This window comes from Uloborus diversus, chromosome 4 (genome assembly GCF_026930045.1).
Source record: "Uloborus diversus isolate 005 chromosome 4, Udiv.v.3.1, whole genome shotgun sequence".
Classification (NCBI taxonomy): domain Eukaryota; kingdom Metazoa; phylum Arthropoda; class Arachnida; order Araneae; family Uloboridae; genus Uloborus; species Uloborus diversus.
This window is the reverse complement of record NC_072734.1, coordinates 193751344-193778972: the sequence shown is the minus strand read 5'-3', so window position 1 is coordinate 193778972 and position 27629 is coordinate 193751344. Positions and strand designations below refer to the sequence as shown.

Here is a 27629-nt window from a genome sequence, read left to right as displayed (position 1 = left end):
TGACACATAAGCAGTTCTAGAAGTAATCTTGTAGGATTCTGGGCTGTTGTGCTGTGGTCTGAGCGTTGTTACTCCAAATGTTCGGCCATCTTCAGTCAAGCTTCCAGGGAAGCGACTTCCTAGCAACTAATGCAGATATTGAAGTGTTGTCATTATTTATGCGGGAAGAGCTAGCTCCTCCTCTGTTCTGGGCCAGGATTGGCTTATTAACGTTCGTCCTTGGTTCTGGTTGGCTGAAACTTGAGCCCTCTTCATTCTGGTTGGAGATTGGCTGCTGGGCGTCCGTCACTGTTTCTGGTTGGCTAGAAGTATCTCTTGGGATAATCTAAGTGTAGCGTGCCAGAGTTTGTTGATCTTAATTCCTTCTTCCTTTTTGTCAAAATTGTTGGGATGTTTGAAAATTTTGATCGCTTCTCTGTTTAATTTGGCGTAATAGTGGGAAGTCCTTGAAAGTATTTTGGTCTCTTTGAATTTAATGTCATGGGTGCCATCACTAAAAGTGTGTTCCGCTACTGCTGATTTTTCAGTCTGGCCCAGACGGCAATTTCTTTGATTTTCTTATATTCTTGTAATGTTTAGAGTAACAACACTCGGACCACAGCACAACAGCCTGGAATCCTATACCAGTTCTAGAAGTGTTTTGGTACTCAAAATTCTATAATTTTCAACATGGCACCCCCCAAAGTCCTAGTGTATCTATCTGCCCCTGATCATGATGCCCTTTCAGGGGAGAATGCCACTTAAAAATAATGGCTCTTGCCCCAACAGTGTCTGTGCTCGTGTCGTGAAATTGTGATCTGTGAGCGGTATTTTTTCTAGATGTTGTACTATCATGCTTTCATGTATCTGAAAATAAAAATGTGCTTTTTGTTTGTGGCCCTGATGAACCAATACAGACACGTGTGGATTGTTTTCTCACAGGTCTTTTTGGTATCAAACGTTGCGGGGTTCATGTGAACGGTTACGTGAAGAACCTTGATGGTAGCAAAGGTGTGTGGATCCAAAAAAGGGCTATGACCAAGCCTACGTGGCCTGGCAAATTAGACAACATGGTAATTGTGCATGAACCCTTTTGCATGATAGTCAGAACTTTTAATGCTTACTAAAAATCAGGGTTCGCCGATATATATCATGATATATATCACGATATATATCCGATATTTATTTTGAAAATATCGTGATATTTCGATATTTATTTTTTCAGCTACAGTATTTTCAATATAAAAAGTATATTAATCATAGTAATATTGTTCATTTGCTGTTAAAAATAACCAAAAAGTTATGTGCTATATTTTTATGATGTATGAATACATCATTAATATAACAAAGTAATATAATATTCCTTTTCATTTGATATTCATAAAATTATTTATAACTATTTTGATTTATATTGAAAGTTCCTCATTAAGTATTGAACATTGGTCAGGAAAAAAAATGTCTTATGACTATGTACCAACTACTGCATACATTTTACTTCTGAATAATCAAACTTTAAAAGTAGCTAACAGAAGAAAAATGAGTAAAACAGCTGATGCTAAATGAACTCCATTAAAATTGATGTAAATGTAAAATTAAATATTAGGTATAAATATTTAAAAAAAAATTAATTTTGAATCGCCATATAGTAATAATAACATAAGAAAATAAAGAGTGATTTGAGGATGCATTTACTATTTTGAAGACTTTAGTTTGTGCTGATTGAAAATATTGGATAGATATCAAAATATCCTATATATATCAAAATATCAGATATTTTTGAACCCTGCTAAAAATTTAGTAAATAAAAAGCTAGATTTAAAAAAAAAGTTTGTTCCAAAATCTGCTCTTTTATTCAATCTTTATTTGAGGAGCTACTGATCAAAACCACACACGTCCATTCTAAATGGTTTTCCGGAATTCACAAAAAACGTGACTCTAAACAACCTTTTATGGGAAAAAAGGGCATTTATACTGATTAATCTCCTTAATATTCTTCAGAGAAAGCTTTGAAATGTAGGAAGACCAAGAAATCTGTAATTAAATTTTTAAGTTAGGACTTGTCTTCATTTGATAGGATCTAATGGAAATGTTTTTCTTTGATTTAATGTAATGTACTCAAAAATTACTAGGTCTATAGAAAAGTTGTATTGAAAACTTTGCTGTAGACCTAATGAACTAGTGATCGTCTTTGGAGGAGAAGAGGTTTTTAAAGCAACATTGAAATAAATTTCCTTTCTTAGGTCGACAGTGTTCTAACAAACTATGGTTCTCATTTTCTTTGAAACCTGATTGAAACCTTATTGGTTCTTAACTGTAGAAATAAAAACAGTAATTAGTTTCAGTGAGAACTGAAAACTATTGATAGATTTCTAAAGACATGCAATGAGGGGATGAGAAGCATGCATATTTAATTAAAATTAGAGGCTTCTGGTGATGAAAAGTTTATAAATTAGCTTAAATCAAATTTTTAAAAAACATTGAGCAAATTTTGGCACTTAACTTTTTTTTTTTTTAATGTGTTTATATGCTGAAGTTGAATGATGTCTCTTTGTTGTTGTTGTTCTGAAACTACAAGACATTTTCAAATGTGAGATTCAGAATGGTTCATCGTAATTAAGAGTAGAAATGAAGAAGTCTAAAAGAGAAATTTTTCATTTGTACATTTATTCATGTTGCATCATTCTGCTTTTCATATTCTAGTACAGTTGACCCTCGTTTTACGCAGGAGTTACGTTCCACAGAAATGCCACATAAATAGAAGCCGAGTAAATTGTGACTTAAGAGTAGTGTTAAAATTGGAGTTAGGTTCCGTAGATAAAAAAAACTACTTCATTCGAGTGATGACAAATTGTGTAATAAGTTTAATGTGTACTTATATCGATTTCTATGCACAACATGTATTAAGAAAACAAAAATTAATATTGTGTTCTGTTTATAAAGAGGAGCTGGCAATGATAGTCTTTTGGCAGTCATTAAGAATTTTCTCTGTAACTCTTTGCAGAGCATTGACGCATCCATGATCACTTGCATCAGATCCATGATAGAATCTTCACTCACTAACAAATCAGAAAGATCATTTCTGTTGTCTAGGAATAGCTCAAAATTTTCAATGTGAACATTTTTGGTTGTGCGTCACCGATTTCGGTATCCTAGTTGGTTTTGACCTCCTTTGTCACTCCTAAAAGCTCTTCTTCCAGTGAGTTCTTTAGTGTGTGAGTTTAATAACTTTACTTCTGGAAAGAGCTCTGGAACCCATCGCATAAAATGTCTCCAGCGGCACAAGCACGATTATTAGCACGCCAAAATGCAGTTGATTATGCGTAATCTGCAATCTTTAGGAGTTTGGATTTTGAAAGAGGGGAAAATTTTATCTGTTTGCATTGCCGCATCCGCATAAAACCGAAACTCATCCGCGTAAAATAAAATAAAGGTGTCAAATCTTAAACCGCATGGAATCGAAACCGCGGTCAATTGAAACCACGTAAAATAAACCCGCGTAAAACGAGGGTCTACTGTACTAAGTTTTCATTAATATTTTTTAAAGCTTCATGTTACAGAAAGATATATTTAGTGAAGTGTTAAATGCTCTTCAATAAGTTATTTTGCCGAAAAAAGGTTGAACCTGCTTGAAGAAGTTTTGGGAACTCTTTCAGGAATCCATTAAATAATCTAATAAAACCAATTGGAGTTATTCGCAATGTAGCACATTGCTTAACTTTAGAAATTTTGAAAGAATTAAACTGTTCAATTTCTTATCTTTAATTAAAAAATAAAAAATAAAACCTTGTTTTTATCCACATGTGATTCAGATTGAAAGTGGAATTATTTACTTCTTAAAGTAAATTACAGGGTGTTTAAAAATTAGGAATGTGCCGTTCATGCATGTGTGTGTGTGAACGGATCTAAATGACTGACCCCTTAAAATAAGCTGCAATTCGATCCCCTAAAACAATAACGACCATATCTTTTGAACGATGGGATTTATTTTAAAGTTCTTCCTCGCTTTATTTCTGTCTCTCATTTTATTCCATAATTATATAAATGTTTTATACCTTTAGATGTTACTTTCATTTTTTACACATTCAAAATCATTTTTCGTTTCATTTTTACTTATGACCATTGTGAGCATAGTACACTTAGAGATCTGATAATTCTAATTTGAACAAATGCGCGATTTTTCTTATAAGTTCATAGTTTGTTCCTTATTATTACTGTTTCGGTGGCATTGAAAATGTTTTAAAGGATGTACAGTAGAATCTCGATTATCCGAAGTATTGGAACTGAACCAGTGGCGTGCCGCCCATGTACCAGAGGGACTAGGCTGGTCCCTTAAATATTTGCCCCTTCAAAAAAAATTACCTTGCAGAATAATTTATTAAGAAAAAACGTGAGCAGAAAAACAAGTTTATTAGAAAGCGCTATTTCTTTTACTACCCCTCCCTCCCTTTCTCCCCTGTGTGCGACGTCTTAAATGGACTTGTCCGAGGGACTAGCTCTTAAGAACCTGTTCCCCAGATCTCATATAGCTTTGTTGGATCCTTGGCGTTCGCTCGAAAGCTTATTTGATTATTTCATGCATTTTTTAAACCTACGGATACATTTTTGTTTCCGTACCTAGTGCACAGGTTTCTATGTGAGCTTCAGGAAACAACAAATTCACTAGTCAAAGTTATTTTCCTGTGTCCATTGTGTTTTTCTTTTGTAATGGAAGGGGACTCGGTCGAAAAAACAAGTCCCCAACTGGACGTCGTTGAGGAGCATGCGCAACAGCACAGACTGCCCCGGAGCTCGAAAGAGAATTGCTGCCTGCTGGACGTTCTCGCAAACCGTTCGTTCGGAGCTTTGACTTGACCAAGAGAAAGCTCAAATACTTTCACAGAGCAGGCCTACTCCTGACCTAGCAATATCTGCGAAGCTAAAAAATTTCAATCGGCATTTTAAGAAAGATTACTTTGAGACTGTTAAATGGCTGACTGCTTGTAAGTCAAGAAAAAAATTATTTTGTTGGCCCTTTTTGAAAAGGAAAAAGGCGTCTGGAATGCCAATGGATTTTCAGATATGAGCAATTTCCACAAGGCAACGATTCGTCACGAGAAAACCCAAGGACACTACCAAGCCATTACTCAGTTGAAAACTTTTGGTAAAACTCTAATAGATTTTCATCTTAGTGAGCAATGTTGCTCTTTAACTTTGAAGCATAACACTGAAGTTGATAATAATAGGGAAGATAATATATCTATGAATCTTTTTACTTTTGTGTATCGTAATTTACTGTAACCAACTAGTCCCCTAAAAAATATTGATCTGCACGCCACTGAACTGAATCTATTTCAGATAAGTAAAAACGACACAATGTGCATAAAAAATTGAAATAGAGTTAAAAACTCGGCAAACACCTGTGTTGGGGTGTCAAATGCAAGCCCCTTCATTAGTGCATAAAAGGTGAACAAAAAGCCTACACAATGTGTGAGCTTTTCGTTCTGCTGTGTCGTTTTATTGCGTCGTTTTTACTCATTCCATAGTACAAAGTTTTCGGCTGTTTTTTTTTACAATCTATACTTCAGATAATAGAAATTTTTAGGTAATCCAGAATTCGTCAAAAATCATCCGGTTAAATGAGTAATACAGTCATTGAATTGTTATTATGTCTTTTTTAATTGTTAAATAAATTAAATTTATAAATAAATTTTAATTTAGTTCTTAAACAAAAACTTGCAATGGTTTAAATGGAAGCTTTATCGGGTGTAAATTGGCCATCCTTTGCTGTGCAGTTTTACCTCGAAGTTTTCTAAAAAGCATGAGTTCAGAGGAAAAAATGCATTTTTGTTAAGAAAAAATTTTAGATGGTAGTAGAAGGGGGGTTGGGAATGAAGAAGAAACCAACTTCGATTAATGGAGAGTTTCGGTTAATCGAAGTTTGGATAATCGAGGTTCTACTGTATTTAGTAATTTTTTTTAAAAGACGATTTTTTTCATTTTCTGAAGACAGGCCAATTTTTTTTTTTTCAATCAAATGAAATTTATCTATTTAAATTTGTGCCAAGCTAGAACCAAACCGCGACTTTTGGAATGAAAAGCAGATATCTTAGCACTTGGTCACTGAGAAATACCTTACAGAATGAACTATAAATGATTTATTCATCTAAACCTAAATGAAATATTTTTTGATTAATTTTTTATCGGCATGTTTTCTTATTCTTAGCTTATTTTAATTGCTTTTCCCTTAAAAAATATTGCTGATAAAATCAAACACTTTCAGTGCTCGTGAGTAACTCTTGCAGAGAGATCACTTGCAACTTTTTTTAAATGATTGACGTCGTTCAAATAAACAATTTTAGTGAACGGGTCAAAAAACTGAACAGTCCTGATGAACGGTTCATTAAAAAGAACGACAGTGCCCATCTATATTAAAAATTAATAATGCAATTTGAAAGGCATACATTATGAAAAAATATTAAGTATACCCTTCAGATAATTTTATATCACGTGGTTAATGTCCAATTTTCTTTTTAAAAAAAATTTAAATTAAAAACTCAATTTGTCTACCTTTGGATGCAAGGCTTAGGAGGGGGGACCCAAAAGAAACCGGATTGGCACACTGCCAATGCTAGATGTATTGGAGTGTTCTCCAGCTAGATAGCTCAGAGACCTTCATGAAACAGCTGTGCAAGTGGCATCAGTGTAGTTGATAACGTCTGATCATAGTGTTGGTTTTCTCAAGTGTTATTGCTTTCCGCCTGCGAGCTCATTTTGGCAGATTTAAAAGAGCGAAGAGTTTGTTTGAAATTTTGCTTCCCGCTTCAAAAGTCAGCAACGGAATAGCTTACGCAATGCTTCAACAAGCTTTCAAGAACGATGCAATGAGCCGTAACACAAGTTTTCCATTGGGTTGGGCAAGTTAAACGTGGCGAGATGAGTGTTGAAGATCATGCTCGTTCTAGGGGCCCTTCAATGTCTAAAAATTATGAAAACGTTGAAAAAATCTGCCAAAAAATCAACAAGAATCGTCATTTTACGATTGGACAAAATTTCAGGAGAAACAGGAATCAGTTTGAACTCTTACAGGTGATTAGGTGAATGTTTCCTTCACCATGATAACGCTCCCCCACACTCAGCCTCTACTTTTAACCACTACTCTGCCTCTCAGGCCAGTCGTTCCTCGACCCCCGCATTTGCCAGAACTAGCCCTTTGTGATCTTTTTACGTTCTCGAGGATGAAAAAATTCTGAATGTGAAGCATTTTGATGATGTAGAGGCTGTCAAAACTGCTTTGCAGAGGGCACTAAATGTGATCAAAGTTCAAAAGCTCCGGAGGAGCTGCGAACAGCAGAAAAAAAGAATTGACAAGAGTATTTCGTCTAATGGCGAATAGTTTGAATTAGATTAAAGAAATTTTGTCAGTAAATTGATAAATAAATATTTTGGAACCAAAATACGAGTTTTCTTTGGGGGGCTCCCCCTTCATACACAGTCTACACGTTAGTTGTTTTCGTCTAGTAATACAGGGACGACCAGGTGATTTCCTTTTATACAGACAACCTGTAACTTTTGATTTTACTGCTCTATGTGGCCTAAGTTCAGCACTATGGTAGTCTCAATGAAAATCAAGCTGAACAGTAGTTATGGACTTGTACTACTACTGAGAAACTTAGGTCACCAGAGGATTTTTGATGCTAAGTGGTCATCTTCACAAAGCAGTTAATTGGTGGGTAAAAAAGAGCATCCATGCTACCACACAGTAATTTGATAAGACTTGGGAGCTTTCTGCTTCTTCTGACATGCGTAATTCAATCAAAACAGGTTAACATTTGTATCGTTATGTCTTGAAATCAGAATGTTCTTTTTGGAAAATCCTGTATTGTATATGAACTGCATTAGTTTCATATTCTAGATCAATATCATTATAAGATTTTTTTTATTTTTTTTTATCATTACACAATTTTATTTACCTTTTTCCTTGAGATAAGAATGATGATTATTTTCAAATGTTTACATTGAACTCATTAATTTTGTATCTACTGTTAGGTGAGTGGTGGTTTTGCGGTGGGAATGACAGTATTTGAGTGCGTTAAAAAGGAGGCACAAGAAGAGGCATCACTTTCTGAAGATTTGTTACAAGCAATGATTCCAGTAGGCACAGTGTCGTAAGTTTTTTTCTTTTCTGGAATCGAAATTAAGTTGCACACAATATACCAGGCACCCCAGTTATCCCATTATTAAGTTACCGTCCCAAAGGCAGAGTTACACACACTTAGAGATGAAAACAGTCGGGGGGGAAAACCGGAAAATTTCCAAAAAAACGGAAAAAACCGTTTTTTTTTTTTCCGAAGTAATAAATTTCCACTTCGGAAAAATTGAAAAAATCAATTTTTCAGGGTTTTAATTGAAATTTTCAGCAAAAAGTGATTAGAAAGTTCTCACGCTTAAATTCTGATGCAATTTCCTCCTCCCTCCCTTTATGTTAAAATACAGTCTAACGTTAATGCAAGTTGTTGTATGACAATATAATTTGCATATAGATCAAAAAATGTTTAATAACACTTTTTTACAAAAAAGCTTAAACCAATAACCTTAGTGAAGAATTTATTTTCCTTCTTCATAAAACAAACAAGCATAACTTTAATCACAAAACTATGTTTCTGCTGACTACGAACCAAATGTACAGGGTGCGGCAAAAAAAAAAAAAACGGGCAAGCAATTTTCCAAGAAACTTTATCAAAAATAAATAAACTAACAAAACACAACAAATAATAATATGAGAAGACCTTTAGCAATCATTAAATTTAATTGGTTTCAAACTAGCAGCCTTTTGCAGTAATACAGAGATGCAACTGCTTATTGAAATTTTCATTCAAGGGCAGCACTTCCTTTAATCAATCCTATTCCCTATAAAGCAATTGCTTTAGATGGTCCAAACTTATGTGTAGTTTAGGGTAGACCTTTGACTCTGAAACAGGCCATACAGTGTAATAAATGAGATTGAGGTCGAGCGAGTAGAGCGTCCACTCTAAAGATGACATCACGTCAAAAACAATGCGTCTTGCACCACTCTTGTCTTTTGGCCATATGAATCGGTGTGGAGTTAAAGGAGTCCAGTCTACAATGCTGAAGTGCTCTTAGGCCCACAGAACTACAATAACTTCTAAAATGTCCTTCTGGTTCACTTTTTGATTCATTTTACGGCCCTCATCCACAAAAAACTAGATTTTTTGTCGCTTGTCCTGATTCCATCTCAGACTAAGCCTGACTTCGAATTTTGGCGATATCTAACACTTCCTAAGGTGCTTGGAGTGTCTACTAAGGGCGCCCATATGCAAAATTTTAAGGGGGGGGGGGCTCTGATATTTTCTCCATGGAAACTGACTTAAGTACAGATTAGAGCTAATAAAATTTAACATTTTTGATAACTAAATCATTAATGGCTGGAGAAAAAATGTTTTTATGTTTTTGCAAAGAAAAAAGTATTAAAAGAAAGGAAGTTCTCATTTCTAAAGGGGGAGTTTGAGCCCCCACTTTCCCCCTATATTGGAGCCTATGGTGTCTATAGACCAAATCCTATGGTTCTGGGGGATATGAACCGGTTGAACGGTAAATCAGTGCAGGGCCGTCCGAACGGGGGGGGGGGGGGCGAGCGAGGCAATCCCCCGGGCACCACGAAATGAGGGGGCGCTGCAAGTGAGGAGCTGCATGAGGGGGGGCGCCCCTCGTTTCGACGGAACATGAAGACATTTACACGAAATGAGGGGCCTTATCGTATAAAATGCCCCAATTGTATAAAATTAGGGGCTCCTTGCGGCCCCCCGCCTCATTTCGTACATCATAGATACACAGTCATAGACACACAAAATAGAGAATCATTGCAATGATTCTCTATTTTTTCCTAGGACACGAAAATATTCCTCTCTTTAAGTCTCCAAAACATTCGTTTAATTTGTATCATTGAAGCTGATACAATTTCTGAAAGTATTAGAATCAAACAAGAGGCACTTCTCCTTTGTTCAGTTCTCACCAAATTTGCTTGAATTCTGCCCCTGCGTGCAGGGACGTAACCAGAAAAAAGATTTAAGGGGCGCATTGAAAAAATAAAAAACAGCAAAAAAAAAATTTTTTTTTTTTTATCCGATAGGAAAAAAGGTCAAAAGGTGTCCAGTCAACATTTTGAAACTTTTAATTTTAAAAACGCAATTTTAGCCTTAAAAACGCGATTACAGGCCATGTTTATTGACCTTAGGGTAAGGGAGGGAGCTCAGAGACTGCTTCCAATCGATTATTTTTTTTAATAGATTTTTTAAATCGATTTCTTCTCCCCCTGGACGTCTTCGAAATCCAATTTTCCAAAACGAAACCTTAGACAAACTTTCAAGATTTTATGGAAAGGAGAGTCTAGATCATTTTCCCAGGAAAATGGTTCAAAATTATGGTCCAAATAATTTAAGCAATTTTTTACATTTTCAGGGGCTGTTCCGCCTAATTTTTTTGTAAGTGTCGTTTAAAAAAGCCATTGCTTGTGATATTAAAGAAAGGCGGCATGGGGACCCTTGCATGAATATTTTTCTTATACTCAAGTCTTAAAACGCAATTTGTAAGGCCATATTTTGTAATATTAGGGCCAGTGTTTTTTCGAAATTAGAGCTCCAAAAACGAAATTCTGCGCGATTTACGATGTTGAGTATTTGTGGGCTTCTCCCTAAAACTTACAAATATCTGATGCAAAAAAATAACATCTTTGTTTTTAACGTATATGAAAGCTAGTATTAAGTTGGTACAAGTAAAACCAAAAAACTCTTGAAAAAAATCATTGGATGAGTCCAGATCGAAATTAAATTTTGAATGTCATTTACTTCGATAAGTACATTTTCCATTTATAATCAGCGAATTATTTATTCGTGTTCTTATTTTGATCAATATGAATAACCAATTCAGTTTTAATTGTTTGTTTTTTGTCTAGTGCAATAACATTTTACTATATAAATATTTAGATTTTTAATATTTCCATTTTTCGAAAGTTTTTTGGGGCATTAATGTTTCATATATTAGAAACAGATTCATTGCTTATGTGTTAGTTTGTATTATGCATAGCCCTCTGATTTTTCTGTTCATTAATACGTAAAAAATTCAAATTATGCACTGATATTATAACTAATTTGACTTTTTTTTCTTTCGCGTAAAGGGGGTAGGGGGCGCCAGGAAACTTTCGCCCCGGGCGCTGTCAGCTCTTCCGATGGCCCTGAATCAGTGAAAGGTATCTCTTCCAGCGTGGACTTGCGGGCCCGTCTCAAACGTTTCTGGCATCTTTAGAGTCATACGAATGCCTGAATTTTTGGAACTCGTAAAACTTCTGTGTGAGCTGTTTTTTCCCTTAGTCGTACTTATCGGACAGAAATTCCCACAAAAGATTGCTCTCGTGGAGACCCAAGGATTTCATTGAACTCACTTTTGGATGACCTGACGATTAACTGAAATGTTCACTGTTCGTTTTGGTACACATTCCCGACTATCATTTCCAAGCCACTTGAAACGGCATGCCGTTTCGAATACTGTTTGTCGAGGGACAACAAGCAAATGAAATGTCGTTCTACTTGGTTAAACAACTTAAAATAGCAGGTATTTCGCTTAAAATTGTAAGAAAACCGAAAAACAATACATAAACTAGGTAATATATTGTAAATTATTTCCTAATAAAGTGAGAAACAAAAGTAAATTAGGTACTCATTGAAATGAAATTTCCTTTCTTCCATTCGATGATATAATTTTTGTTCGATATTTTTTTTACCGCACCCTGTATACTGCCGTGCTAAGCAAAAAAGGGGACTTTGCAGTTGGGCTCAAGCTGAGATATTGTATTTTAAAGTGTGGCTCTCTTCCATATATTTGATTCAGATGTCATTTTTTTTTAAAGAAATTTTTTTTCAAAACAATAGCTCTTGATCAAATGACCCTAAAACATTTTATTTATTAAGTAAAATACGAAACAGAGAACAACTTGGTTATAATAACTCAAATTTGTTCGAAAGGGCTGGTATGACTACTTTTACTACTGTGCTTAGCACGGCCGTATGAATAAACTTAAACTCCAGTTTAATTTTGGTTCAGCTTAAGAAAAACCAATTTAGTTTTTATTTGGACTTAGACTGGATTGGAAAAAATCAAAACTCAATAGGTTTCATTTTCAGACAGGAGCATTGTATTATTTTTCTTCCAAAAAAAATTTTATATATCAATCATGTTTGAAGGTCGAAAATTTCAGAAGTTTCAAAGGCAATCTAAGATAGAAAATGTCATTGCTATGATTAGACACACATTACCCAATATTATTTGTTGAGTGACGACTTGACTGATTTTTGGGTTTCACCATGAAAGCCCTCTACTCAGTTATAAAACAAAAAAGTTTTTTTCTTCTAATTAATCTTACCTTTATGTGTATTTCTGTCAAGCAGAAAAAGATGTGTGGATAGCATATATTTTTTAATGCTCAACCCTTTATATGTTACAAGAAACACAGAGCTATTAAGAAACCCAAATTTTATTCATAAAGAAATCGAATTTTACATTTTTTCCCGAAAAAAACTTGTAAAAAACCGTTTTTTTCCCACCACTTCAAAATTTCCGGAAATTTTACATCTCTACACACACTATACCTGACCAGGGCTGTCTGGTATATTGTGTGTAGTTCTGCCTTAGCCCTGGCTCAGGGGCGGTAATTTACTGCATAAGTTAAGTCATTTGAATTAAATATCTTGTAGAGCTGTGAAAAAAGAAAGCAGGCCATAACAGTTCAGCAGGGGTGTGCAACTTGGAATTAGGCAACAGAGCACAGACTGAGCCATTGAAAATTTTAAGGGGGTGTTCTCAAGGATATTTTTCTCTTTGGGCTCTTGCTCTGGGAGGCTTTGATGTATTTATAACCTAAATCTAATGTTCTTGTAAGCATCCTTGAAGAATTTTTAAGAAAAGTGCCAGTGTGATTCATAGCATATGGATTTCTGACAGGGTTGGCTTTCTGCCAGCAGAAACTAGTTTTTGCCGTGCCAGTTGCAGAAACTGGTTATAACCGGTAAAAACCAACAGAAACTGGCAAAAACTTAAAAGCGTCCGAATCCTTGGTACGTCTCTACTAAAAAGTGTAGTTTTTCTGATATTGTCCTCTGATTTTTATTTCTGCATCACTATTAGGTTTTCCATAGCGATCGTCAATTGGAACAGGCAAATTGTGTTGCTGTGCTAGCTGATGCCAATTTAAATGAATGAAAAATATTTTCTCTGGTTCTGTGTGTAATTGTCACATTATGCTTTGAAATCAACACTCATTTTTTTACTTTGTGATAATTTGAAATGTATATTTTTTCCATGATGAATGCTATTTAAATTGCAGATTTTTCTATGAAGATGAAAGAGGAATATTTCCAGAAACTTTATTTATTTTTGATGTAGAAGTCCCATTAGAGTTTACCCCAACGAATACTGATGATGAAGTAGAGTGTTTTCATTTATATACAATTGACGAAGTAAGTTACTCTTAAATTTTTATTGCATGGTCGGAAGATTTTTTTAAAAGTTCAATATGAAATTCAAAATGACAAAATTTGTTCCATCCAGCTTAGTTTAAAGTATATAAAATTACAGATTCTCTGATATGTTTTGTTTAATGTGCTGTCACAAAATATCAATTTATGTAAAACTAATTGAAAGGGTGAGTGAAAGAATGGTGACATTTGTTTAGATTTTGAGATGATTATGTAGATGTCATAAAATAGCTTCGTTTATGTCAAAGGTTCCCAAACTCTTTCTCCTGTGAACCCCTTTCCAAGTTTTTCAATTTCTCGTGGATCTCCTTCTGAAAAATCATTGCAAAGTTAGTGAGACAGTAAAATTTTTACATTCCAATCTGAAACAAATGGAAGCATAAGAAAAATCATTTGCAAGTTTTGTGCTTAATAACGTTGGATTACTGACATTTTAATTTTTCAGCACAAAGGTATTTATTCTTTACATTGATTACATGTTGAACCATGGCTAATATCCGGTTTATAGACGGAAATGGACGAATCTATTAGTTAAAGGGGTGTTAGTTAATTTGTTTCAGATGCGCACTTTTGCCTCTCTATTATTTAGCCTTAATTTTGTAAGAATGAAAAGTTGCACTCGGCAACATTTTTTAAATCTGAAATCTATTCGATCTATATTCTCAGGGCAAAAATTAAATGATTTATTTATTCACAACAAAGTTTTGAGCTTACCGTTTTGCTTTCCTGAACAAAATGAAAATATTTTCTTTTGGTTTTGTTTCCATGGTAACTATTTTTGTTTTCCTTATTTTATTTTAGAGAATGCAATAAATGAATAAGGCGCTAGTGACATTATAAAATGTGTGCATCAAAATCCCATCGTTATTTTCCCTTCTCCCCTGCTAGATTCATTCAGGTGGAATCGTCTTTACTTGGCAGATTGCCAGATTACATACAATCCATGGTCAAACTATTATAGGGCGAATTAGAAATTTACAAGAAAGTGAATGTTTGCACTCCAGTGAAGATTGCATAAAATTCAGGCTCGCAGATCCTTATTTGTATCTCATACATCCCCCAATTTTTTTTTTTTTTTTTGTTTACATGCACGTCTTGTCGATTGGCGTTGACCACCAGGGCCACCAAGAGCCAAAGTCAGCTCGAGAGCTAAGTCACCAAGCCTTTACCAGTTTGGTGGTTGAGTCGTCTCCCCCATAAAATATACTATTCCAATCTGGGCCTTAGGGCTCCTCCCCTGGTTTTTGACTAGAGACTGACATGGCCCCTTGTTGGATCATCTCAAAATGTCAAAGGACACATAACACCTTCCTCCATTCACCTCTTCAAATAACACCTAGTAGTTCTCAAAATAGGCCAAAACCATGGGAGCCTGTTCACCCCTGCATAGGGGTACATGTCAATAAAAGAAAATAATTAAGGTGCATGAAATTTAACTAGAGGCATCGGCATGCATAAAGCTTCTGTAATAGTGGTACAACTGTACTGGAAGATTTAGATTAGGTCTGATTAGAAGCGCTCAGAAAGACTCTACCTCACGTCATCTCTTCATAGGAAATAAAAGTAAAATTTCAAAGAAATTCTGGAAGGAAGTCTGTGGGGAACGTGCGTCCAAGAGACCCCATAGCACCTACAGCCTTGAAATTTTGTACAAAATTACTTCGAGCCTCGGGGGTGTGCACCTGAGGTTTTATTTTTTTAAATCCCCTTTTTTTTTTTTGTAATTGATTTTTTAAGCTCAAATTTTGCTTAAATTGGATGTTATTGCCTATTAAAAAGGTGAAAAATTACTTGCACATATTGATATTATATGTCATTGGAAAGGGTACACTTTTCCGCATTCTACGCAATTTGTTTCCATGCTCTAACTTAAATACGGCGCGAATTATTTGTGTTTTTAGCTCGAACTTTTTTAGGCTTAGCTAAAATGTTTGCATTACTTTCTTCATTAAATTTATCAGTAAAAAAGCGAAGGAATTGTCCCACAGTTTTCTTTTTGACACCACTGGAAAGAGTGTTTTTCTTTTACTCCAGATATAACTCAACCTATGGTCAAAAAACTGAGCTTCTATCTCCAAAGGAAAAAAGTTTCAAGCCGTTTAAAATAAAGTTCGAATAATCCTCATCTCCATTAAAATTATTGATGTTTTATTTGGTGTTACCATAGTTATGTCTTTTCGATTCGCATGTTTCTTCTTTCCCATATTCAAACTTTAAGGGTTTCGATTTTAACAGAAAATCTTAGGCTCAACTCAATTCAAGCCCTGAGCTAAAAAGCAAAATATAATACTGAGACTATGAATATACAAAACTGCAGTTTTGCTATGCTCAGTAGCCCCTTAGCCCTTACGGCTCTGCAAGTTGGTACAAGTTATTTTGAAACCTGGAGAAGGGTTTGCTCTTTGTTCCAAAGGAAGCTCATAATGCGTTTTCAATCTGTTTCTTTCTAACTGACGATTTAAATCTTTGCGATCAAATATGGTTGAGAAGCAATCTTTGGGGGTTGATGAGCATTAGCGAGCAGGGGGCAGAGCCCCCTAGTACTTTATATAAAACTTTTGCTCCAAAATTTTAAACACTAAATTTAATAGTCAACATTCAAAATTTCAAGCAAATGCTGAAATCGATCAAATGCTATAGCTTGCAGTCGATTTACATAATTATGGAGCACTTCTGTTTTATAAATTTGTTGCAAAATATGCTTTCACAGCAAAATCATTTGATGTGGAAGTAAACGTTCGACGCTTCAGATTTTCATACAGTCACCAAATTTTGGGCAATCATCCTTTCATTCTGGCCAAATCGTCAAGGCCTAAAATACTTAGTGCTCAGAATATATTGATATTACTAGCATGCTACATACTATATTAAACTCGCACCAGGTTGGACTCTATTGATGTAGTTAGTATGTGGTGAACTGATGAATAAGAGTGGTGAGCAAGGTTGTAGCACTGGTGCAAGTGGAAATAGTTAATGTTTTTCCTGTATTAACGATGAGCATATTTTTCTAGTACAGTAAAACGTGTAAAACTGACCACCCTTGTAAGCTGACCACTATTTTCAGGTACAGAATTAATCTATATCATATAAATCAACCTCTACAAGTTGACCACTAAAATAGTACACCACAAGTGGTCAACTTACACTGGTCTCACTGTATTATCATAACGCTTTGATTGCGATGAATGAAACTATTTGCAGTTTCGGGCAGTGGAGACCACAGCATTAGAACTCGGTCAGGGTAGGTTTGCCTGAACCATAGTTAATAACAGAAATCGTAATACGCCATAAAAATAAACCTCCTATGAAAAATTATCACACTTAAGTTAGGCTAACAGTGTTTTGTTCACTAACTGTTAAGTTCATTTTTATAAAACTTAAAATTTAATTAATTTTTTTAAATTTTGTGATAACATTTTTATTCCTAATTGAATTTCAAATAGAATTTTACTTCCATGACTCAAAATAATAATGTAAGAAATAAAAACCGGACAAGAGCTCTGAAAAACATACAGAGCAATGAATAAATAAATTAAAAGGAAAAAACGTAAAAATATATTAGAAAAAAACATATTTAACTGTGTCAAATCTTTCTTTTTTGTGCACAACAGGTGGGGCGGGGATCCGTGAAGTTTAATTTTATCTCGAGGGTGGTTCGCGGACAGGGTGGCGACAGATCAGGGAAATCAGGGAGATCTGGGAAAAGTCAGGGAACTTTATTAATCAGGGAAAAGTCAGGGAAATATCAGGGAATTTTGAAAAAAAATAACAAAAAATCAGGGAAAATTGATTTTATGAAGAAAAAAAAATTTTTTTTTGCTTTACAAAATTAAGTACTTTAATTCCCTACGCATTTTCCGCCAATTATCTGTTCAAAAAAAAAGTAAAATTAATGAGGTGCGATTATACACGGCTGCATATTTGTGCATCTTTTTTTCCTCAATGTCAAAATATTGAATCTTACTTATTAATCACAGGATGAACATCCTAAGATTGCTTCTGTGTCTGTTAGGTTAAGGTCTGTAGGCCAAGTTAAGAAAATTTCATCTGAGATAGTTTAGCAGTTGATAAGAAAAAATAGCAATGGGATATTGATGCACGCGTTCGATAATGTCACTAGTACCTAATTAGTTTATTGCATTCTCTAAGTTGAAGATGATGGAGTGGGAAATGAGTTTTTGTGGAAACAACAAAAAAGAAAATAAAACGTTTTCCTTTCGTACGGAAAGGTAAAATCAAAATGGTAAGCTCAAAAATTATGTTGTAAAAAAATTAACTAATTTTTTTTCTTGAACAATCACGATTGCTTATTGCTTTCATTTGACTGTTTTGAGGTCCTATCATTATATTTTGTCGCCAGCACCCTCTGCAGCATCACCGTCAACCGGCTCCTCACGATGCTGCTCCTCTAGCGAAAGCCATCTCCAGGTTGCGTCCATATCCTACACACACACGCATACATACACACACAAACACATACATACGTCTACACACACATACACCTACACACACATACATACGCCTACACACACATACACAAATACATAACACACGCATACATACAGACACCTACACACACCTACACACCCACGCCTGCACACAGACACAAACACATATGCCTACACACACACATACACATTCCTCCCCCTCACACACAAACACTCATACACACAACTACCCACACACTCATACCTGCACACAAACATAAACAAATATGCCTACACATACATACACATACCCCTACACACAAACACTCATACTCCCCCCCACACACACATAAACACACACGCCTACATACACACACACACTCGTGAATGCGAAAAACTTAATTTGAATTCAAGAGGTCAAAATTCAAATTATTCTTTTTTTTTTTTTTGTGAGAATATAGATCAAATATAGTTTAGATTTAAAAAAATTATTGCCCTGAACAATTTGTCATTTTTACAAAACTGCGACAGAAACGCGCATCTGTAACAAACTACTGCGCCTGTCCATCCATTTAAGCCCGTAAACCAAATGTTTGCCTTTCTATACAATCGTTGGCTAAACTGTATCTCTGTATGTTCTCACTAGTGGCACCCGCACTGCCTTGCCCGTAGTAAAAAACTAAAAGGTCTTTTGGTTCGCCTGGTATATTTACAAATAATGTAGGGTGAATTTTTCACCAATTGGCTTGCCCCTGTTACGGTTCCACATTATGATAATTTTGTAATTTACTTGCCCATCTTATGATAATTTTGCTCGGAAAAATGTTCTTAAAATTGGAATATGTTGGCCTAGAGTCATTATTTTTTTGATCTTGGAGAAATTCCTAAAGTTTTAGAAGGTTTATAAAAGTTTCCAAAACTTATTTCCTTCTTTTTTCGAACTTAGAATATCATCCCGTTATTTTACCAGTGCTCAAATCGTTCCCCTGAGCCAACATTCCCTGTATGCGTAGCATGTGTTTGTTGACCCGTCACGATGATGTGATGTCATTGTAAAGATGTTGAGTAGATTCTTGCTGTATGCATGTGGGAAACAATTTTAATGAATTTAGTTTTGAACTGTAAACTGTGTGTTGAGTTGTTTCATCAATGTAATTTATGCATGCTTTTTGATATACGTCATGCCGTCGCGTAGGGAGATAGGGAATGCTATTTAAGTGTGAACTCTCAATCAATCATTCTCTTATTGTTTCACCTCTTGTGTTACCATGTTGTGACTGCAGTCCGATGTTTTTCTGAGGTGCTGAGATTGTGCCTGGGAGCTGTGTGCTCCGGAGTTCCAGGTTGTAGAGTGGATTCTTTTTGGAAGATGTAGGAAGTTTTGTCGTTGAGCCCAGCTAGAAATGCGGGCATGTTCCAGTTGTTGCCTTGAGATGAGTTTTTAAGTGAGGGATTTTCTCTCTAAAAATGAGTTTAAATCAAGTCGCGTTTACTGATAAAAGGCCTAGCAAACAGGACCATTGAAGGTCCACGCTCGAGAGCTGGATTGGATGTCCGTTAGATTTTTTTCATTGGATGGATGTTCCTGTTGTCCGGGAGGACAGGTTTCTTTTTTTTTTTTGAACTCAACATGGTGGCATGGAATGACCGCGGACGATTTGATATGGGATCCAAATTGGTGGATCCCGCACTTCACATGTTGTGCCAGCTTTTAAGGAAGGAATAGCTTGTTTGGTATGAACTTTTTAACTCGTTCGTATGAGCTATTCTGTTTATGGCATTGGACTCAAGGTGGGTACTCCTATTAAACTAGTCATGTGAATTTTACTGGAACTTTAATGATACTATTTTTAAGAAATGTTTCCTAGTGATATTTTTGGGGGGATTTTTTTACTCAGATGTTGGGGAATGTGAATTTTTATTTACACTTGTTAATATTTCCATGTTTGGACATATTTATTGTTCAATAAAACGTTTACGCAATTGTTAAATAATAAATAAATTATATTTTGTAATTCTTCCCGAGCAGGTCATTCCACAAATTTTCAGTTAGGCTTGCTTGCTTAGAACCTGCTTTTAGTTCTTTGAACTTCGAGCTTTGATTGAGCTATCAGATTAAATTCCCAACAGAATAGAAAAAGAAACGCATTGAATTTTCGAAAAATTGTTTCGAGGTACACACCCCCATGCTACAAACTAACTTTGTGCCAAGTTTCATGAAAATCGGCCGAACGGTCTAGGCGCTATGTGCGTCACAGAGATCTTGACAGATATCCAGACAGAGAGATATCCAGACAAATTGACTTTCAGCTTTATTATTAGTAAAGATAATGTTTTTTTTTAAGACCTTGTACACTATACATACTCACCTGAACCTAAAGAAATGAGGCAGTGAGAAACAAAGGGATGCAAGTGGCTAAATTAAAAATTTGGAGACAACCAGTACACATGGTAGGTGAGCCTCTCCTCTGTCTTGGGGCAAGAGATGGTACTAGTAGCCCTGGTAGGTGCTGCTGTACAGCATAATTTAGAAAAAAAATTCAATGAAAGCCTACCCAGGATGTTATCTTTAAACGCGTTTTACTCAAAACTTGAAAATGTCCACTTGCATCCCTTTGCTTCTCACTGCCTCAAATGTCTAATTTCACAAAGAGTGAAATGAATTCTAGTTACTAGAATGTCTTGGATAAAATCTATTTATTTCATGTTGTGTTTTTACTTCGACCTTTAAACTGCTCGGTTTATTTGTGTGTATATTTCATTTATTTATTTATTCTTTTATTGTAATTTCTAGCTGAAAGAAGTCTTAGTAACAGATGACTTTAAACTGACAAGCTCCTTAGTTGCATTAGATTTTTTAGTGAGACACGGCTATTTGAACTGTGATGATGGTGAGTACGGCTCATTTTTTAATAAAATAGATTCAAATATTTTATATGTATTGTTCCTCACTTTTATTCTTCACATACAATTCTAAATTTTTTTGTTGCTATTTTCAAAACATGCTTTTTCTTTTCTTTCTTTCTTTTTTTTTTTTTTTTTTTTTTTTGTAAATTGTTTGAAAATTTGCACCTCTTGGCTCAAAAACCAGACTTGAAAGGGACTCCAAGAATAGGTGAATGAAACCTTTAAAAATTCTATTATTTGACAGTAGAATTTCCTGGGACATTCTATGACTTAATTTGCATGTTACAGTAAAATCTGTAAAGTTGACCACCCTTGTAAGTTGACCACCTGTCTATGTTGATCGCTTTTGTCAGAAACGCAATTAGTCATATAATGAAGGAAAACCTCTGTAACTTGACCACCTCTCTATCTTGACCACTAATGTACACCAAATTTGGTTTGGAGTATTGTAAAAATAACCTTTGTAAGTTGACCACTTGGTTTATTTTCTTAAACTTTCTTCAGCAAATTATTTTATTCTATTATATATTTATTTATTTATTTATTATTATTATTATCTCTTTGATAGCTTTCTAAGAATGTTTTTAATGCTTTGATGACGGATTAACTTTTTACTAACTGAACCGCAGCATAGAGCTTATGTTGCTCTTTATTCTCCAAACTTGTTTTTCATTTGTTGTTCTATTTGCGATAGCTTTTTGTACTCTGTTCAATGAAAAGAGGTGTCAGTAGAAAAGTTCAGTCTTTTCTTTCAGTTGTATTATGTTGTGGCAACATAGGAATTATGCTATAAAGAGCAGGCCCGGATCTATATATTTTGGGCCCCCCTGCTACAAAATGTGTAGGGTCCCAACCTAGTAGCCAGCAGTGTCTATTTGTAAAGTGCACAAGTCTTAGTGCTAGTTTTTTTCTATTTTTTCTTCAATTTCTAGGGTCGTTAGCCCCTTTAAGGACGCGGACCCCTCGCACTGCAGATACGCAGATCTGGGCCTGCTAATGAGTAAAGTTACATATTTCTGGTGCAAGGGATTAAGAGATAAGGCATTTTAATTTTGCCTTTATGAACTGGGAGGGTCGAGCTTGTTACTCTTTGTGCTATAAGTTTTACATAAAAAGGCTTCAAAAAGATAGTTAGTTCAACTTGAGATTAATAAAAAGCATGAAATATTAAAATTGATTGAAAATGGAGAAAGCCAGAGAAATTTAGCTGGCACATATGAAATTTCTAAAAGCAGTGTCTAGCATAGTTAAAAACGACAGAAAAAATAACAAAATTATTTGAATAGTATTTTTAATTATTGTTTCACTTTCAATGCTGTTAAACAATGAAAGTGAGTTGAACAGAAAGAGTAAAAGTGAATTACTCAAAAAAATGAATACATGATGCAAGAAATGACAAAAAAAAAATCATTACCGCCCTTTATAAGTTGATCACCTGTTTAGGTTGACCTCCAAAGTACTGCACTGCGAGTGGTCAACTTACACAGATTTAACTGTATTCACAAATTGCATCACTCTGTTAAATGTAGAAATTTTCTATGGAAAACTGTTCTTAAGATGTGGTAGATTTCGTGTTTATGGTTACAATTGTGGTAAGGGGTACAAAATAAGGGTACATTGGAACTTTGCGATTTGTTTGTTTACTACCTTGGCAAAACCAGAAAAATGTTCACTTGTTGCCATATTTGTTCCTGATTTTCCATTTTAATTACTTAATATCTTAATTTAGCAGATTATTTTCATTTTAATCAAACTTTTAATGTTATTTACTTCATTTTTTAGATTTTTTTGCATTTTAATATGAGACTTTTACTGCTGTTTAATGACTTGAATTATTTGTTTGGCAGTTATTTTGCTGTTTAATGGAAGTAATGCATAGCAATTCAACTGTATTTATAAGCTTTATTTGGTGATTTTCTTTCCTTCCTTTTTTTTTTTTAATAAATATTTTAATGAAGCTTTTAATCATGTTTAAAGGGCTTGTTTCATTTAAAAGTAATTTAAAATGACAAAATAATGTGATGCTTTCATGTTACTTTGACCAAACATGGAGGCGAATTCTGGGATTGCCATACAGTTGAAGGGCCACGGGGAAGAATGTTCATAGTGCACCATGCTCAAATTTCCCTCATTACGTTTTTGCGCTTGAAATCTCCAATCTTTTCCAAGTTAGCCTCATTCTTCCCTGTTAAAACTTACTCACTATGATGTTTCTTGCCTGAATAATATTTCTTTTGAATACTGTCTGTAATAATCTACTTTTTTTCCATAGATTAACCAGAGTTTTTTAGAAAAATGGGCTTTGATCATTCTTCCCCGTAGCCCTTCAGTTGTAGAATGTCGCCGACTGGGAAATTGGTAGTTTCAGCAGTAGTAAATCAATTATATCAAAGATCTCCTATTCTACACTTTAACCCCAATTATAATAAGACGTTAAACCTTTGATTGGTGTCTTTTTCATGGCGATAGTTATACATTGGTAAAGGAGTACATTGTTCCCTGCATTTGGCAGTAAGTTACTGCTCGTAAGCCAGGGCTAAGGCAGAACTGCATGCAATATACCAGACAGCCCAGTTATCACAGCTAGATAATACAGTTTCGTTCTTATTAGAACTCTTCTGTCTGGATTAGTTAATAACCAAGCTGGAGGCAGATGTCATCTCATTGAAGCTGAGAGTGCCAACAAACTCGTAGACAAAGTAAATTTATCTCATCAGCGAGTGTCCGCAGCATGATGCGGTTCGACTTGTGAATTGAAGGAAAAGTTTTGCTCGTAATATTAAATATTTTACCCATGACATCAAAATTGGTTATTATTTAGTTATAAAAACTCTCGATATCATGAAGTCGAAGGACAGTAAAAAAAATCAACATGTTGACTTTTCAAGATAACAAGGTCATAATCATAATAAAATAATATTCTAAAAATTAGTCACGATAGTTAAAATAAGTGGAAACATGGAATGAAGTAAAAAAAGTTTGTTAAAAAAGTCTTAATACAATAACAAAAATTTTAATTTTTAAAATGAACCAAAAATAGTAGAGAATAAAGAATAAAAAAGAACACTCTAGTGAAGAAGCAAAATGTAGTGATTTACCACGACTAAACTTATCAAAGATTTGGATTACCAAGTTGCAGAATGGTTTCAAATGAGTTTTGAGCGTTCCCCCCCCCCCCCCAAAAAAAAAGTTGGGCAAAGGGTTGCACTGTTCCCCGTGTCTCTAAAGGGGTTTTTCACTCATCTCCCCTTTTTAGGGAAGAGGAAATAGAGTCAAAAGGTCCAATAAAATGGCAGAAGAAGGGGGCAAAATGTTTTAGGTAGGTTTTTTTAAGCTTTTCAGGACTTGCATTTTCTGACACCCCCAGGCTTTAGAATAAAAATGACATATAAGCTTCTCCAAATCATTCCTAACTATTGTGAGAAATAATGATGGGTGTGAGAAATTTTTGGGAAAATTCTTCGCATTGCTTCAAGACAAAAAAGTACTGATTTTACGGAAAAATTATTGTTACAAATTATTTTCATTCCATTATGTTTATTCCATTATTCTTCATCTAAAAATTATTGTAGTAACTTAACCTGTAAATAGTTTCTTGTAATGAATATACAGCCCCCTTACATTCGAATGAAGTATATGGTCCTCCCATTTCTGCACACTAAGATTTGTGAATGGAATTAAAAGAAAACTTCGAGAAGCATTTCCAATTTTGTCGAAACTTCTCTAGGATTTATAAATAGCCTCCGCACATAATAAAAAGAGAGACTGGTCTGAGCCAGGGCCGGATTTAAGGGAGGGCAGGCGGGGCTACCATCCCTGGGCCTCCACAACAAAGGGGCCCCCACAATGAAATTTTTACAAAATATCCTAACTTTCACTGGTCGAAAAATCGAAAATATCGGATATATACATATATATCAAAGTATTGGATATTTTCGAAAGTATGATGATCTTTTTGAACTCTGATTAGGGGCCTTCACTCCTTTGTTGCCCCGGGGCCTCCACACTTTCAAATCTGGCCCCGGTCTGAGCCATTGCACTGAGAGCATGTATTTGACTCTGCGTGTATTAGCCTTTCGCTGTGTTTTTGCATATTTTGAAGTAAATACGTGTGTGACCGTTGAGTTTACAGTGTTTAATTGTTATTTGCTTAATTGCTGAGGACTGATTTATCAGTTGTAACTACATTTCCTGTACATAGCTGTAAATAAATCTCCTGTGTTTGCTCAAGAACTTTATTGTCATTTAAAGAAAGCTTGAAGCTGCACCGGAACTCGTAGCATAATATTTGACTTCAAAAATTAATCGGCATAACAAGGTTTTGATCAAAAACTCTTCAACATAAGAATAAAAAATAACATTACTGTAAAATCCCGAAAGTAACCCCCCCCCCCTATTTTCAAAACAAAACTTGTTGATTTCAGAAGGGGGAGTTATAATCGAGATTTTTCTGAAAAATTAACCAAAATAATTGTTTTTAGTAGTATTAATTTTAGAGTACAGAAAAGAAATAAGTAAATAAGAGTTAATATTAATGAAGAAAGAGAAATTAATTAATAAAAACCTGTCATAATTTTCTAGTACTAATAAATTGCATGAGGATGCCATTTTTTTCTGAAAGGAAGGATTTTGCACCTTAAGTTGGCAAAACTTCTATAATTTATCGCTTGAAAATTCATTATATACTGAATAATGTTACAGTAAAAGAAGCAAAATCTTAATGTTCTTGTTTCAGAATAGAAGCAAAAATCGCAATCACGGCAGTAAATTCGTTACGAAGATCGTAATTTCGAAAACTGAGCTTTACAAAGCTCGCGAACGCAAACACAGACAAATCTCTTACTCGATTTAGTAAAATTTACATTTCTGATGATCCTAAACTCATTCAATTACATTACTTCTAATTTAAAAAAGGTAATTTTTAAGTTTCGCGCTACTTTTTAATCAACCTATTTCCAAAATGGCGTCTCGTTATCAAAATAGCACTGCATTGAAGATCGTTCAGTTTCACAAATCAGAACAAAAATGCTCCTTCCAAAATGAATAAAAAGCAGTACAATTGTATAAATTTCTTTTGTAATACTTATGAACAAAAAAGAAAAAGAAAAAAGGTGCCCTTGCATCAAAAGGAGTCTAGACATTTTGGAAGGAATAAATCGTGGAGACCATTTTTTTTTTCTTTTTTGTTTAAATCATTGTGTTTTCCTCTTTTTTTTTTCGAAAAGCAAAACTGCACATGGAGGGGGAAAATAAACCTTTGTAAATGCTTTCCAAGTAAAGCAGAAATGTTATCCTTCTTTTTTGGAGGGAGTGGCAAATGAAGATGATCGGAAAATTTTCAGGTGAAGGGGGGGGGTGTATATTCAGGATATTAAAGTGATTTCACTTTCCACAAAAAAAGGGGGGGCTATATTCGATAGGGGGTTACTTTTGGGATTTTACGGTACATAAATACGCAAAATCAAGGGGGAAAATAATTTTCCGTCATACCAAGGTTTTCGAGATATCGAGAGTACTGTAATAAGTATGGCTAAATAACTTAAGTGCATGTTTTCAATGCTTCCTTCTTTTATTTAGAACCTAACTACATCAAATTGATGGAGACACTTCACACACCTCTTCATTTCCTTCATCCTGCATACTGAGAGAAACATTCGAAGCTTGTTGTTCGTTCATTGTGTTTACACTTCAGCAGCATTTTGACGTATGTGTGTGAAGGGGGACTCGGAACAGTGATCCGCGGCAAAAAGAGCATTTACTGAAAGGTGAAAAATTCCTCCTCATCTGACAAGCTGCATTGCAATATCTATGATTTTTTTTAAAAATTCTTGTATGGATTTTTAAAAAATGAATTGTTAACTTTTTATCATGTGTAAGAGCATTTGCCGATATATATCAGTAGATATATATCATGATATATATCACAATATATATCCGATATTTATTTTGAAAATATCATGATATTTTGATATTTTCGATATTTATTTTTTCAACTACGGTATTTTCAATACAAAAATTATATTAATTAAAAATTATATTGTTCATTTATTATTAAAAATGACCTAAAAGTAATGCACTATATTTTTATGATGTATCAATACATCATCAATCCAGCAAGGTAATATAATATTTATTTTTTATTATGTATTCATTTTTATTATTTGCAATGTAACAGTTTTAAGGGTTCGCAGTACCTCAAAAATGATGAAACGATCAAAAAATATTTTATTGCTTATTTCAAAACTACAAATTAATCCAAACACAGGAAAAAAGTTTCATCGCTCTAGTTCAAATATTTAAAAAGTTATGAGTTGTTTTAGGTCATGCTCACTATGTGTTCTTATGCAAAAGAAACATTTTAAGTTGCTTTTTCTCAGTGATTTTTTTTTTCATGTCCTTAGAACCCTAAGGATTTTTTTCTATTCAAGATACAGCTTTAAAGTAATACTTTTTGCAATCAGGATAATATATTTAACAAAACTGTGCATTGGATAAGTATTTTATAAATTATTCAAATGTTTAGAGCATGTTATACCTTTAAAAACAAAATTTTTTAAAAAAATTATGATTTTTTTACATAATTAATTACAGAAAATGTCTCAATACATATGTAAACAAATGAATGCACAGATTTTTAGTGATGAATATTGTGATTGCTTAGCAAACATTGTTTTTTAAATAAGTGCAAAAACAAAAAAATCTTAAGGATTTTAAAAAAATGAAAATTTGCTGAATTTTTTGAATTTTTAAAAAATGTTTGCAATATTTTTAGATTTTCAAAATAAATTATTGG

The 27629-nt window shown here is 34.4% G+C and overlaps 1 protein-coding gene across 1 annotated transcript in view; it reads left to right on the top strand.

Moving 5' to 3' along the window:
- Nucleotides 1-26481, top strand: part of LOC129221081 (uncharacterized) — a 37349-nt gene extending 10868 nt beyond the window's left edge. The window contains exons 4-8 of the mRNA XM_054855520.1: nt 922-1052; nt 8005-8123; nt 13352-13484; nt 20724-20820; nt 26414-26481. Of these exons, the coding sequence (XP_054711495.1) occupies nt 922-1052; nt 8005-8123; nt 13352-13484; nt 20724-20820; nt 26414-26481 (548 nt within the window). The remainder of the gene's footprint in view (nt 1-921; nt 1053-8004; nt 8124-13351; nt 13485-20723; nt 20821-26413) is intronic.
- The last annotated feature ends 1148 nt before the right edge of the window (nt 26482-27629 follow it).